This window comes from Ammospiza caudacuta, chromosome 23 (assembly GCF_027887145.1).
Source record: "Ammospiza caudacuta isolate bAmmCau1 chromosome 23, bAmmCau1.pri, whole genome shotgun sequence".
Taxonomy (NCBI): Eukaryota; Metazoa; Chordata; class Aves; order Passeriformes; family Passerellidae; genus Ammospiza; species Ammospiza caudacuta.
The window spans coordinates 4,982,872-4,998,400 of NC_080615.1; the positions used below are offsets into that span (position 1 = coordinate 4,982,872).

The 15,529-nt window shown below is 44.8% G+C and overlaps 1 protein-coding gene across 2 annotated transcripts in view; it reads right to left on the reverse strand.

Moving 5' to 3' along the window:
* NCAPD3 (non-SMC condensin II complex subunit D3) overlaps positions 1-15,529 on the reverse strand; it is a 40,640-nt gene that overhangs the window by 5,974 nt on the left and 19,137 nt on the right. For both annotated transcript variants that reach the window (XM_058819074.1, XM_058819073.1), the window contains exons 17-30: positions 15,182-15,373; positions 14,801-14,898; positions 13,361-13,476; positions 11,746-11,853; positions 11,104-11,218; positions 10,178-10,285; positions 6,231-6,469; positions 4,569-4,648; positions 3,189-3,326; positions 2,758-2,891; positions 2,183-2,382; positions 1,639-1,749; positions 1,088-1,243; positions 196-365 (exon numbers count right to left, since the gene is read on the reverse strand). In XM_058819074.1, coding sequence (XP_058675057.1) covers positions 196-365; positions 1,088-1,243; positions 1,639-1,749; positions 2,183-2,382; positions 2,758-2,891; positions 3,189-3,326; positions 4,569-4,648; positions 6,231-6,469; positions 10,178-10,285; positions 11,104-11,218; positions 11,746-11,853; positions 13,361-13,476; positions 14,801-14,898; positions 15,182-15,373 — 1,965 coding nt within the window. The remainder of the gene's footprint in view (positions 1-195; positions 366-1,087; positions 1,244-1,638; positions 1,750-2,182; positions 2,383-2,757; positions 2,892-3,188; positions 3,327-4,568; positions 4,649-6,230; positions 6,470-10,177; positions 10,286-11,103; positions 11,219-11,745; positions 11,854-13,360; positions 13,477-14,800; positions 14,899-15,181; positions 15,374-15,529) is intronic.

Below are 15,529 nucleotides of genomic sequence, written 5' to 3' on the forward strand. Positions count from 1 at the left end.
TAATATAAAAATAACCAATATATATGATATAGATACATAATAAAATAATAAAATAATAAAAATAATATAAGTAAATACAGAATATAAACTAGAATATAATATTAAAATAACACAAATACATAAAATATAAATAAATAAAAATAAATAGAAATATGTAATAAATGTAAAATACCAGGTAAAAAGAGGAGCCCATACCTGCGACCCACCAGTGGCTGTTTCAGAGCCTCAGCACGAGGGGTGGCAAACTCAGAGGGGCCAGGGGGAGGGATGGAGCCAGGTGTGGATGGCCTCCCACCCCCTGAGGACTGAGCACTGGAATTATTCTGGCCACCAGGAGCTGCAGCTCTCTCCAGAGATGGAGCCTGCTGTGGAAAACAGGAGAACAGGTCATGTCTGACAGGGGAGACAAGAGCAGAAAACCCTGCAAGGTGCTTGGGCCTGAGTGTTTCAGAACTGCCCCTCGTGGGATGGATGGAAAGGGTGCTGGGGAGGAACAATTTATTGGGTAAAATTTCACCTTTTGAAATTTTGAGCAGGGACACAAATGTCCCAGTTTAGAGGTCTATATATATAAAGTGCTCTTCTAAGGTCTGCAGAGAAATGAACTTCCAGGCAAGAAGTCACCTCATCTTAAGGTAGGGATCTAAAATAGCTCAGGACAACTGACTCAGGCACATATTTATTTCTTTACACTGAATTTAAAAGAGTATCTCATGACTGGGACAGGTTTGAACTTTCACTTTGTAGACACCTAAAGTCAGTCAAAGTGAACTCTTTTCTTTGTTACCAGTTTATCATTCTGGGAACAGAGAGAACATAACATTTAAGCCCAGCCAGTGCCAAACTAGACTTGCTTTGAATTCTCTCTTCATTAATCATTTGCTGCTCCTCTTGGCTTTGTTTGCTGATGTTCTAAGGCTATTAAATGACTCTGAAACCAAAACTTCTGTCAGAGGGAGGAAAAGAGGGAGGAAAACCCCTGATAACCATCCTGCTCCATGGACAGGGTCCCCAGGCAGGGCTTGGGTGCTGGGAGCACAGGAATTTGAGCAGATGAGACATGGAGAGAGTTAATGGCAATAACCACCTCTCTGTGGGCTGCTGGGAGCTGCTCCTGCTCTGACTCCTTCTCCCTGGCCAGCTGCTCTTCATATTTCTTCATGTCATACTCCAGCTCAGCTGCCAGCTGCTTGTCCACAGCAAAGAAGTCTTTGATTTCGTTTCGGTAGTCTTGCATCATTTCCTGCAGCAACAAGGAATGTTTGGAGCCCTTCAGAAATCTCCCCCAGCTACTGATTCACATCCCCATTCAGATCACAGCTGCTTGTGAGCAAAAGGAAACACCAGTTGGTAGAGCAGAGGTGTTTTTAACAGACTGAAGAGTTTTAACTCCAATTTGTTCCTCGGAACGTGGAAAAGCTTCGCAGCGTTTGAGCTCTCCTCCTGCCCACGTTCCACGCTGAGAGCCTCATCTCCAATCCCTCCACCTCCCACGTTATTTAATGCAGTGGCAGTGTCACAACATCCTATCTTCTGAATCCCTCCCTCCTCACAAGGCTCTGGGTTGTGGCAGTGGTTGCACATTGACTCCGGAGAGGATCAAAACACCACGACCAGCAGGAAAACACTTCCCCTTACCCTCAGACAGTTCATCAGGTCCTTGAGAGCTGGGATCCTCTTCTGCTCCATCAAGGACTTGAGTGATGTGATTATTGGGATGATGTTTTCGATGAAATTCTTCTTTTGAACCTTTTTGTGAACGAGGCATGAACAGTTATGCGAGGCAGTGAAGGAGAAGCTACTCTGCGGCTCCACAGAGGAGTTCTCCCTCCACAGCCAGGGAATCACTGTAATTAAGGCTGCTCTTACACCACACACATGCACAGAGGCTTTTAACCTAAGTGGAGCCTTTTCAGATGCATCACTAAGTCACTCAGATCTCACAGTGAAGGCAAATTGCCCAGAGGTGCAGGGAAATCATTGTTCCGCTCAGATGCCTCGCCAAGGAGAGGGGTGGGGAACAAATCCAGCTCAGCACAGCTCCCCTGGCTCCTGGGAAATGCACTTCTGCTCCCTCCACCCCCACAACGAGCATCCCTCACCAATTCTGCCTTCATATTGTGCTTTTACAACACACAGAGCTGCCCAGCCCTCTCCCCACAGCACAGCAGGTGCCTCTCACCTGTGAGATGAGCTTTTTCTGGGCCACCTGCATGACAGCATTGGCCATGGCCATCTCATCTTCATCAGCCTGAATGTCCTCCTCAGGTTTGGACCTCATACTTGAGAGCTTGATTTCTTTGCAGCTGAGGACTGCAAATGTATCTGAGAGCAGCTCACTGCCTTCTGGGTCCAAGGGAAGGACCTCATCCACAAAGCAAGCTGGAAGACACAGGGGAAGGAATCATTTGTTTTTCCAGAAGCAGCAGTGATGGGCAAGCCAGGATAAAACACCTGGATCATGAGATTTTATACACCTGGATCATGAGATTTTATACACCTGGATCGTGAGATTTTATACACCTGGATCGTGATATATTATACACCTGGATCACGAGATTTTATACACCTGGATCACGAGATTTTATACACCTGGATCGTGATATATTATACACCTGGATCACGAGATTTTATACACCTGGATCGTGATATATTATACACCTGGATCACGAGATTTTACACACCTGGATCGTGAGATTTTACACAGACACCATGTTTTTGTTTGCCAGACTTTTAAAGGCATTTTTAAACCCTTACCTAGGATGCTGTGGCTGATCTTGGTGGTGATGCTGAACCTCTGCTCATCCGTGAAATGGTCCAGCAGGAAGGTGTAGATCCTCATCCTCTTCTCCTTGTTCTCCTTCCCCTTCAGAGAGAAGAGCTGCTTCGCCCTGTGGCAGAGCACAGCATTTTACAGAGGCCCAAATCACTTCATGCCAGCTCCCAGGAATAATGAGACCTTAAATCAGCCAGGGATATTTGCATGCCACTTTTAAGAGCCATAAACCTGCTAGGACAGCACACAGTCCTACAAATTACACACAGCAGTGTCACGGGGAAGGCAGGACACAACTCAGCACTTGCATGGATAATTACCAAGTGCCACAACTGCTGTGCTGTCACCAAGAGCTGCATGGCCAGACAGCCCATAATTTAGCAAAAATTAGCCAGGAATGTGCTCAACTGACCTCTGGCTCTGGGGGAACCTGTTGTACTTCTGGTGTTTCTCGTAGCTGTTGAAATGGAAGATGCACTCAATGAAGTGCTGGGAGAACATCACAGGGTTCCTCTTCAGCAAGAGATGCACCAGGCAGAACTCTGCAAACCTGCAGAGGGGGAGAAGGAAGAAATTATCACTGGATAGATTCCAAAAGCCACCCCTGAAGCTGTGCAGGGCTCTCAGGGCAGGAGGATGGTTTTCCTCTGCCACATCTCCCTCAATACATTTAATTCTTGCCCAGCTCACTAACTTCCACCCTTTTCCCAGAGGGACAGACATTTCCAGAGGGACAGACATCTCCAGCATCCACAACACTACTCATTTTTATGGCCATTAAAGCAAACTGAGCCAGAAATAAATCTGAACTTGAATCCTGTCACAGCATTTTAATTATTTAAATAACCTGACCTCCACCATGGCTGAGACACAGCACTCAGCAAGCAACAAATTAATCACCAAAGGTCTTGCAAGAGCTGCAAGGCAACCCCAGGCTGGAAGAAAGTTGTTTTGTCTGGATGCTGTCTCCAAATGCAGATGCAAAGGAAAAGGCTCCCAAAGAAATGGGAGGAACACGATGCTGCAATGCCACCATCTACTGGAAAGACATTTTTAGATATAAAAGACACTGAAGAGAAAAGGAAATGTGAATGGTAATTGATAAAAGGTTGATGGTTCTGGAAATATCCATCTCAGATTGACTGTTCCATGCAGAAATGAGCAGCAAGGTGTCCCATCCTCCTCTGTAACCCTAATTTCTACATGAGCTCCCCACCTGAGAGAAACCTGCCCCATTCATTTCTCACATAACAGAGCAGCTGGAAACTGTGAAACCTCCAAAAACTTCATAAACATGCACTTAAAATGAGAGTGCATAATTCCTCTGACACATCATTGGACAGGTCATTCCTCTGACAATTACAAGATGTGGCAGAAGGCTGAAAAGGAAAGGCATGCAATATAAGAAAAAGGAAACTGCAGCAAAATATTTAATCCTAGTTCTTAAACAAATCCAGCACTTCAGACAGAGCCTGTCTGAAAACCACAAGGAAGATTTCACAAGGGTCTGTCTCAAAAATTCCTTTTTTTCTGGATAACTGAGTCCTGACTAGAGCAGAGCTGAATGTTTTGAGGACAGCCAAGGACACTTTGGGACTTTTAAGTGTCCTTGGGAGAGGCTCATCCCCCCTGTGCCACCACTGCAGACCCTATAGGAAGTACAGAGGGCAGAGGGACAATCTGCTTTATCACTGGCATTTCTCTTCACAATGTGAAGGTGCCAAGGCTGAGACAGGTTTTGAGACATCTCTGCCCTTCACCTCCTCCATCATTTCACAGCTGAGATTTTTACCTGGCAATGTCTGGGTTTGGATCCACCAGGACACTGACAAACCGAAAGAAGAGGCAATCCTTCCATTTCACAAACTCCTCCTGTGGAAACCAGCAGAAATCAACAACGTGAACCAGGAAAACTTAATGTGAACCTCCAAATTGTAGTGAGGTAAATGAACAAGATGTAAAGCTTCAGCCAGAGGCACATAAAATAAACCCCAAAACAACCCCAAGTATTCTGGAGGATGCTCTAAGCAGCATAAATGCCACAACAGCACATTGAGGTTTACCCCATGTATGAAGAATAAAGTAGAAAAATGAAAAATCTGCTCTCCCACCCCATGGCAGGTGTGCTCTTCAATACTGATTTTACACTGCACTCCTTTGCAAGCTACAGACTTAATTAAAAAAATGTACCTTTCACTTGGAACGGATTTCTACTCTGGAAAATTTCCACTGTGTCTCACCTGCAGGAGGCTGGTGAGCAGGATGAGGGTGTCTCCAATAGTTTGAGGGGTGTTCCAGCTATGTTTGCAAGCTACAGATTTAGTTCAAGGATGCACATTTCACTTAAATCAAATTGGATTTCTACTCAGGAAAACTTCCACATAATCTCACCTGCAGAAAGTTGGTGAGCAGGATAAGGCTGTCTCCTTCATTAGTTTGAGGGGTGTTGCAGATGTGTTTGCAAGCTACAGATTTAGTTCAAAGATGAAAATTTCACTTAAAACAGATTTCTATCCAGAAAATTTCCACTCTGTCTCACCTGCAGGAAGGTTGGTGAGCAGGATGAGAATGTCTCCAATAGTTTGAGGGGTGCTGCAGCTATGCTTGCAAGCTACAGACTTAAATAAAAAATGTTCATTTCACCTAAATCAAAATGGATTTCTACTCTGGAAAATTTCCACTGTGTCTCACCTGCAGGAGGTTGGTGAGCAGGATGAGAGTGTCTCCTTCATTAGCCAATAGTTTGAGGGGTACTACAGCTATGTTTGCAAGCTACAAACTTAATTCAGAGATGCACATTTCACTTAAAACAGGTTCCTACACTGGAAAATTTCCACATTATCTCACCTGCAGGAGGCTGGTGAGCAGGATGAGGGTGTCTCCAATAGTTTGAGGGGTGTTACAGCTATGTTTGCAAGCTACAGACTGAAATTAAAAATGCACATTTCACCTAAATCAAAATGTATTTCTACTCTGGAAAATTTCTACTTTGTCTAACCTGCAGAAGCTTGGTGAGCAGGATGAGGGTGTCTCCAATAGTTTGAGGGTGTTGCAGCTGTGTTTGCAGGCTACAGACTTAATTCAAAAATGCACATTTCACCTAAACCAAAACAGATTTCTACTCTGGAAAACTTCCACTGTGTCTCACCCACAGGAGGTTGGTGAGCAGTATGAGGGTGTCTCCTTAATGAGCCAATAGTTTGAGGGGTGCTGCAGCTGAGCTTGCAAGCTACAGACTTGATTCAAAAATGTACATTTCACCTAAACCAAAACAGATTTCTACTCTGGAAAACTTCCACTGTGTCTCACCCACAGGAGGTTGGTGAGCAGGATGAGGGTGTCTCCAATAGTTCGAGGGGTGCTGCAGCTATGTTTGCAGGCTACAGACTTAATTCAAAGATGCACATTTCACTTAAAACAGATTTCTATCCGGAAAACTTCCACACGATCTCACCTGCAGGAGGTTGGTGAGCAGGATGAGGGTCTGCCTGCGGATGAAGGGGTGCGGGTCGCGCAGGCACAGCGAGATGTTGGGGATGTACCTGTCCCCCAGCGAGGTGTAGCGCACGCACAGGTCGCACAGCACCAGCGCCGCGTTGTTGCGCACGGCCACGTCCGGCGACACCTCCAGCTCCCGCGCCAGCGCCGCGATGCACTTCTTGGCCAGCTCCTCGTGCTGCAGGCACAGCTTCCCTGCAAAACAGCACCGCTGGTGACACCTGCAACTTCAGGTTTTTGTGGTTTTCAGAGCCTGTGCTAACTCCTGTTTAAGGCTTTGAAGGCCGTCAGTTTAGGTAATCCTGAGTTTCTTAGATAATGGTAAGGATTTGTAAGTTTTCGGTTTCTCTTTTTGCTGATTTACGACCGGAGATAGCTCAGGGACGCCACTTGTAAGTTTTCTGTGAGCTGTTTAGGTGGCCTGGAAAGGCCCAGGGATGGCCTTGAAGAGCCCGGTGCTTCAAAGGACAAGGAGAGACTTCTGATCTTGTCTCGGTCTCGGTGTTTATTAATTGTTTATCTAAAAGATTTTCTTTCAGCCCGACAGAGGTCTGCACAGTAAGCCAGCCATGAGCACACTCCGCAAGCCCCTGGGCGGTCACTTATCTTTATACCCAAAGTTACGTATACAATATTTATAGTTTTTCCCCAATACCTTCTACCCTTATTAACCAGTGCACTTCTAGTAATAACCAATCCCAAAGTGCCACCATCACCACAGAAGATGGAGGCCAAGAAGAAGAAGAAGAAGAAGAGGACACGCCCCAATTCCTCCATCTTACTTCTTTAGACCCCCCTGTACCAAAATCCTAAACCCTGTGTCTTACACTCTAACTAACTTATCCCTTCACCATTCACCCAGTGAATTCCTCCCAGTCCTCATACAGGTCTCGTCTCCTGTGTAGGATCAAAGCCCTGCCACCAGACACTTCTGGCAACATTCCAGGACTCCCGAGCCCCCCAAGGGTGGTCTCGGCCACTCTGCACCTCCATCCTGAGGTGCTGAGATCCCACAAGGATTATAGGGGAGACAGGAAGGAGGATGATGGATATGGTGGTTAAGATAGCAGTTGTAATGCTGGTTGGCCTGCTAGTGCATCATTAGGGTGCATGTCCCAGAATGCAAGGCAAGATGGATTCTGTTTGCCATCTGTATAGTTGTCTTCTGTTTAGTGGGCAGTTTTCCTTATCCTGGATGATAGTTTTTCTGTGAGTGTGTGGGTTAATAGGTAGAGGACTGAGGGGCAGATTGCTAGTGCAACCATTAGGGTGTCACAGACATCGCTTATGGAAAATCCTTTCCTTAGGATTTTTCCTCCTGAGAAGCTGGCAGGCCTCAGGAACAAAATGTAAACAATGGTTATCTGCTGCTGTGGAATGCAACAGGTGCATCTGGGATTGGTCTCATGTGGTTGTTTGTAATTAATGGCCAATCACAGTCAGCTGGCTCAGACAGCGAGCCAAGCCACAAACCTTTGTTATCATTCCTTTTTATTCTATTCTTAGCCAGCCTACTGATGAAACCTTTTTTTCTATTCTTTTAGTATAGTTTTAATGTAATGTATGTCATAAAACAATAAATCAAGCCTTCTGAAGCATGGAGTCAGATCCTCGTCTCTTCCCTCATCCAAGAACCCCTGTGAACACCCTCACATTAGGGCATGGTCGTGGAATCCTATCAGCTCTTCTATGATAGGTGAGGAAGTGTCTTGGAAGTTAAGTTGTGAGTGGTTGGCCATATTTAGGTAGAGATGTGCTGGGTTTTCACCTGCAATTTAGTCTTGGCAAGGCTATGGAATTGTTTTATTAACATCTCTTTATGAGAAAGAAGCATCAGTGGTCTATGTGGTTGGCTTGAAACCAACATATGGGGGTTCAACAGTTCCAAGTGCTTCTTTTATTGGACTTGGATGAAGACAGGTTCTTTCCTTATCTCTTCCTGCTACAACCACTTGTAGCAGGCTCCAGGCCTGGAGGGAAGAGGCTTAAAGAAACTATGAATGACTTCATTAGCTGAAGCTGTAATTGGAGGATTAACCTCTGATATGTGAATAGACCAAACTTAAATCTGTCTGAAAACCTCATTGTGGCAGTTATATTTTCTGGAAAAATCCCTTGGCCCAGGTTTCTTCTCCTGGGAAGCTGAGAAGCCTCAGAGAAAAAGGAAAACAATTCTTATCTCATTTGCTTCTCCTGTGTTTTGCCCTTTTGGAATGTGGTTGGAGATTGTTTCATTGGTTTCATGTGAATTGTTTTGACTCAATGGCAAACGGGGCCAAGCTGTGTCAGGAGTCTGAAAAGACTAATGAGTTTTCATTATTATCTTTTTAGCTTTCTGTCTGTATCCTTTCTGTATTCTTTAATACAGTTTACTATAGTATTCTTTAATATAATATAATATCATAAAATAATAAATTAGCCTTTTAAGAACATGGAGTCAGATTCATCATTCCTTCCTCCATCTGGGAACCCCACAAATACAAGACCTCATGACCACTGACCATGTTGTGTCTATCCTCTGTAACCCTGCCCAAGGTGTATCAATTAAAGCCCTTTAATAAATTCTCACTTTATTCCCTTAACTCTGTCTATCCTGTATCTCTAGGCAGCCACTCCAAGGCATCACCAGAGCAGCAGAGCTGGGATAAATTCTCCTTCCCAGCCAGCCCAGCTTGCTGCCTCCAAAACAAGCCAGGGAAGGGATCAGGAAGTAAACAAGGGAATAAACAAGAAACTCATGCTGGAACTTGATGAGCAATCTGCACGATCTCTCAGGGAGATGGTACTTCAAGTTCTTCCAAACTCCCCTTAGACCTATAGAGTGGCTCTCTATGCCAAATTCCCTCCTTCACAGCAAACTATTTCTGTGTACAGGGTATTATTCAAAGCAGCTAAAAAGAACAGCCCCAGCTGTCATAGGCATAGCAGGGAGACACCCACCTCTGAGAGCATCACTGAACCAACCTAAAATAAAATAGCCTGCAATAGTTCTAACATCACTTCTCCCTGTTCCCAAGCTCTGCACTAAATTATTAAACTTTCCAAAGCAATTAAGGGAAGAATAATGCTGCCTATCTGCAAAAGAAACTTGCTCCTAACCAAGGAAGTATTAAAACCCAGAACTTTCACTTGGTATTCCTCAGAATCCTGGGAATGCAGCCGGACAGGCTTCTCTGAAAGCAGCATTTCCCTCACGTTGAAGGGAACAAGAATTTGAGTGCAGTCATTCTGCTCTAAGCTACATCAACAGCACCAATTTTTTTTCACCCTCTCTAGAAAACCTTACTGAAAGTGAGATGATCCTTCAGCACCCAACTCTGAGTACAAGGACAGCACAGCTCTGGGGGACAATGCTGATTATTGGTCACTATTAATGCATTAACCACCTGGAGGAGCAGAGCTGGCAGGGTTCTGATGGTTTGCCCAACTTGTTTCCATGGATATTTGCATTGCTGAAAGCTCTGAGCTGGGCTAATGCCAACAGAGCACTGGGGCTGTCACAACTGCCAGAGCTTTCTATGGAATTATTTAGGTTGGAGAAGACCTCTGGGATCATTGAGTCCAACCTGTGACTGATCCCAGAGCTCTGAGTGCCACATCAGGCCTTCCTTGGACCCCTCCAGGGATGGGGACTCCAAAGCTCCCTGAGCAGCCCATTCCAATGTTTAACCACCCTTTCCATGGACAAATTCTTCCTCATGTCCAACCTGCCCTCCCCTGGCACAGCTGGAGAACATTTCCTCTCCTCCTGTCCCTGTTCTCTGGTTCCTCCCTCCTGCCAGGGAGCTACAGAGTGACAAAGTCCCCCCTGAGCCTCCTTTTCTGCAGGATTTTGGGCAGAACTTCACCAGAAAGGCTGAGATACACCAAGGCCCATTTTTAGGGCAGGATGATGGCACTTACCCAAAGTGATGAGAGCGTGAGCCCTGACCACGGGAGGCATGGCTGAGCCCCTGAACTGGGACAGTGGCTGGGAGCTGGGCATCTCCTCACTGTCTGTGCAAGCTGACACTGGAAAAGAGCAGGGCAGGGATGCAAACAGGGCCTGGCACACAGGGGTGACTGCAAATGCAAAGCTAAATGTCACAGACACATTTTATGAAAAATCCTTTTGTTATGATTTTTTCTCCTTAGAAGCTGAGAGGCTTCAGGAACAAAATGCAAACAATGGTTATCTGCTGCTGTGGACTGCAACAGGTGCATCTGGGATTGGTCTCATGGGGTTGTTTCTAATTAATGGCCAATCACAGCCCAGCTGGCTCAGACGCTCTGGTCAGTCACAAGATTTTATTACCATTCCCTTCCTTTCCTTTCCAGCCTTGTGATGAAATCCTTTCTTCTAGTCTTTTAGTATATATAATATATATTAATATATATTAATATATAATATTTAATATATATATTATAGATTAATCTATTATATAATATATATTAATATATTTAATATTATATAGTCTTTTAGTATAGTTTTAATATTATATATATTATGATATATAATAATAAAATAGATATAATATACAATAAAATATATATTATAACATATATAATATATATAATAATATAATGATATATATTATATAATATATATATCATATAATAATAAATATATATGATAAAATAATAAATCAGCCTTCTGAAACATGGAGTCCAGATTCTCATCTCTTCCCTCATCCTGAGACCCCTGTGGACACCAGCACAGGGGGGTCTCCAGGAAGAAATCTAGGAAATATGTGTATTTCCAGCAGCTCTGATGAAGAACACAGAGATTACAGCATAAATTTGTGGCTTCAAACTGCACCACTAAAGGCAGAGGGAGGAGAGTGGCTCACGTTGGTCCTCGCTGCCAGAAGAGGCCAGGATGGACTGGACCACCAGGAAGATGTGTTTGTCCACCTTGGCTGGGCACAGCTGGGCAGCCTCTCCCAGCAGGAAGAGGTGTCTGACCTGCAGAGAGAAAGCAGCACTGCAGTCAAAAGGCTGAGCTGCAGATGAAGCCAGCAGGAGTCGGTTCTTCTCCAAAAAAAACCAACTCAAAATTCCCTCAGTGCTTTCAAGGCAGTGGCTGGAGAACAGAAGGGGAGCTTTGGAACAGAAATCCTGGGTGGGTGTGTTTAATATGCTCCAACAGCCCCCAGCACATCTAATGAGACTGAAATACTCCTCAAAGCATTCCATGCAGCTCTCCCAAACAGCTCATCTCAGAAGTTTGAGTGCAAAAGCAAGGAAATAAAAACCACGTCATCTATTAAAAATACATGGGGTGCCATATCCTTAAAGCAACTGCTGGTGTGTAAAACTGCTGTGGGCTCCCAGGCCCTTAAATACAAGATTTCATCACACACACAGGCCCTGCACATTGCTATGATCCCAGCTCTTGGCTTGGATTTCGAGGAACGCCAGCTCCAGGCACACCTCCACCCTTTAAATAACCCTTGAAGGGGAATATTTAAAATAATAATCCCCAAACTTACCAAGAGATCTTCCTGCAGCTGCCCTGCTCCATCCTCCTTGAGGACTATGTTGGAGATGTAGCTCTCACAGGTGGATACCAAATCTCCACACACCTGGTTGAGCAGCTCCTGTTCAGTAATTAAACACAATTAATTCAACGCTTTATTAATTAAACAAAAGGTAGCTGTAATATCTGTCCACACACGAATCCCTAATATCAAAGCCTTTATGTGCTTTTAATAATCTGGGTCCCATTAAAATCAATCTGACAGTGCCTCAGAGCTTTAAAATTCTCCCTGCACATCAAAGGATGTGTGCAAGTGTCAAAACACCTTGGAAAATGTGGCTTTTAATGATCCACAGGCCCAAGTTTACTTCATTATAGAAATCACACAGACTTAAACAAAAAGGATTTAGGCGACTGTTTCATGTGCACCCAACACATTGCAGGTGTCTGTGGCAATTTTTAGATGTTGCTTGAAAAAAGCAGCTCCATTAACCAAGAAAACATGATGTGAATTCCAAAGAGTGGAGGGGAAACACATGAGAAGTAGATTATCTACTACACTGTGGTGAATATAAAGCATAATTTCTGGTTTTCCACCATCTAAAAGTGGTAATTTTAATAACCAAATACATATATAAATGGTAACTGTTACATTTAGTGAAGTGACCAACTACAGGAACACCTTCATTTCATTTTAAGCCAACACTCTGTGGTGGCTGTACCTACAGGGGAGGATTTTCTGACTGTCAATTAAAAAACCCAAAAACCATCACCCAACCCTGGCTGCTGAAGCACAGAGGGCTCAGTTCTGCCCATTATTCACTAAACTTGATTGGGATGCTTATTATAAAAGAGCTGCCATCTAAACTGAAATTTCAATTGAAAGAGCTACCATCTAAACTGAAATTTCAATTAAAAGAGCTACCATCTAAACTGAAATTTCTGCCCATTATCTTCTAAACTTGACTGGGATGCTTATTATAAAAGAGGTGCCATCTACACTGAAAGAGAAATATAAAACAGACACAAAGAGAAATCATCAGGGACAAAGACCTGCATCAATTTTGGCTTCTTTGCAATTGTGTCCAGGCTGAGATTTTTATTTTACCAACAAAATATGGCCTAACTTCCCACTATGGGAGCAGAACAGAGCCATGGCATAAAACAAATGGAGGCAGAAAGAAATTATGAGCAAGTTATTAACTCCCTGTTTGGTCTCCAGGAAGAGATCTAGGAAATATGTGCATTTCCAGCAGCTCTGATGGAGAACACAGAGATTACAGCATAAATCTGTGGGTTCAAACTGCACCAAGCACAGCAACAGGTTTCCTTCAGGAAATTTCCTTTAGGAATTCTGTGAACTTGGACAGAAGGCAAATGCAAGGTATTTCAGAGGTGTGGGGAAGAATAGATTTGAAGGCAGAAGATTTCTCACAAGCCAGGCTTAGCCCCAGGATGTTCTCCAGCTCAAGTGCAGCAAAGAGGCAGAGCTGAGCAGAGCAGGCTCGAGCTGCTGGAATCAGAGCCCCTTTTTTAGAACTCATCATCCATCCCACAGCCTGCAGACAGCAGCAGACACCCCCTGAGTGGGGAACAGGCTATTTTAAGAGGAGTATTTTAAGTCCCACCTGTGCCTCCTCTGGTGCAGCTGCAGAGGCCTGGCAGAGCTTCTGCAGGGTCTCCACGGCTGGGCTGATCACCTCCAGGGGACACCGAGACTCCTTCAGCCAGCTCTGGATGCTCCCTGGAGATGACATCACACATAAAAACAGCATTTTCTAAGCTGTTCAAGTGTTTGTGAAGGCACAAAACTGTTGGGACTCAGTCCATCCCTCTGGGTGTCCTGAGTTGCCAGGACTCTGCCAGGGGGCTCAGAGACCCTGGCACACAGCCCAGAGCACCTGTGGGTTTGATTATGACCCCTGGAGCAAATTACCAGCTTTGTATGAGGACCTGAAAGCCAGAGAAGTTTAAGCAGTGTAATAATAGATTTATCACTGGGTGAAAAGGTAGATTTTGGGGTTTTTAGAATAGGGGTTTTTGGGGACAAGATGGAGAGACTTGGGCGTGTCCAGCCTTTCTTCTTCTTCTCTACCTCCATCTTCTGCTGTGATGTTGGCACTTTGGGATTGGTTCAGAATACAAATTCACTGTCTAACATAGGTGATAGGTATTGGGAATTAATTGTAAATATGTTATACATAGTTTGTAGTGTAAAAAGACAACACAACCCCGGGGGTGGTCAGAGTGCCTCAGGCTGTCCTGGTGAGCTGACCTTGGCTGGACACTCTCAGGTTTTGGTTGTTCATTGCTGCCCCGAGATGTGCAGGGTGTCTCTGCTTCAGCCCATGCAGCTGAAGAACAAGTCTGGACTCTTCACTTTTCGGTCTTGAGGTTGTTTATTAATTCTTATCTATAAAATTTTCTTTCTGCCCAGCTGAGATCTGCTCAGCAGGGCAGCCACAGGCACTCTGTGTTGTCCTTTTATACTACAAACTACGTATAACATATTTACACTTAATTCCCAATACCTGTCACCTATGTTAGACAGTGCACTTCTACTCTAGACCAATCCCAAAGTGCCAACATCACTGCAGAAAATGGAGAACAAGAAGAAGAAGAAGAAAGGCTGGACATGCCCAGGTTCCTCCATCTTGTCCCCATAACCCCCATACCAAAAATCCTAAAATCTACATTTTCACCCTGTGATCATTTTGTTATTACACCATACAAACCTGTGTGACTTCCATGTCCTCATACAAAGCTGGTAACTTGCTCCAGGGGTCAAAATGAAATCCCCAGGTGTTCTGGGCTGTGTGCCAGGGGGCTCAGAGATCCCAGCGGGGTCCTCAGCAACTCTGGACACCCAGAGGGATGCACTGAGTTCTGACAGGACAGGAGGAAAATTTTTATAGATAAGATATAATAAACAACTCTGGGACTGAAAACTGAAGAACTCTAACTCATTCTTCGAACACACGGGCTGAGACAGAGACTGTTCACACATCTCAGGGCTGCAATTAACAGCAGAACTCCCAAAATCTCTGCAGGTGCTCAGGACCACTCACCCCTCAGCCCCTCACAGCTGCTCCTGGGGAGGTGCTTTGCCACGTGCCCAATGACACACAGGACGTGTCCCACGGTGCCACCGCTCGTGTCCTGCTGCCTGCAAAACCAACAGCGAGCTCTGAGCCACGCCACGAGAGCACAGCTGAGCAACCCTCTCTCCTCTGGGACATGCATTATTGAGGCAGGCCTGTCAAAGGCAATGAAAACTCAGAGGGCTTGAGGAAAGAGTTGGTTACTGCATGGATCTCAAAGCCTTTGCTGGATTTCCAGCTGCAGAAGTGACAGTTTGAAGGAAAAACTGGGATTTAAGCAGCTACAAGGCAATCTGTGGAAGGGCACTGAGGGCTCCTGGCAGAATGGAGCTCAAAGCACACGCTGACCTGCTGATGCTGTCCCAGGATTCAATGATCTTGGAGTAATCCAGCTTGGGGGAAGAGCCAGCCACCTTGGCAAGCAGCATCCAAGCTGCCCTGGAATGCTCTGTCTCCACATGAGACATGACATTATTGACAAAAGTGGAGGTGAACTTCTTCTGCTTGGACCACATGAGGAAGGCTTTGCTCAGGTAACGGCTGCAGGGAGGAAAGGAAAGTTTAGGGAGGAATAAATAAAACAGTAAAATCCAACACAACAAAGCTGCTATTGCCTGGCATTGCCACAATTCACACTGAAAATTTCCACATAACACATATTTTCACTACAGAGCTGGCATCCCTACATGGATGTTG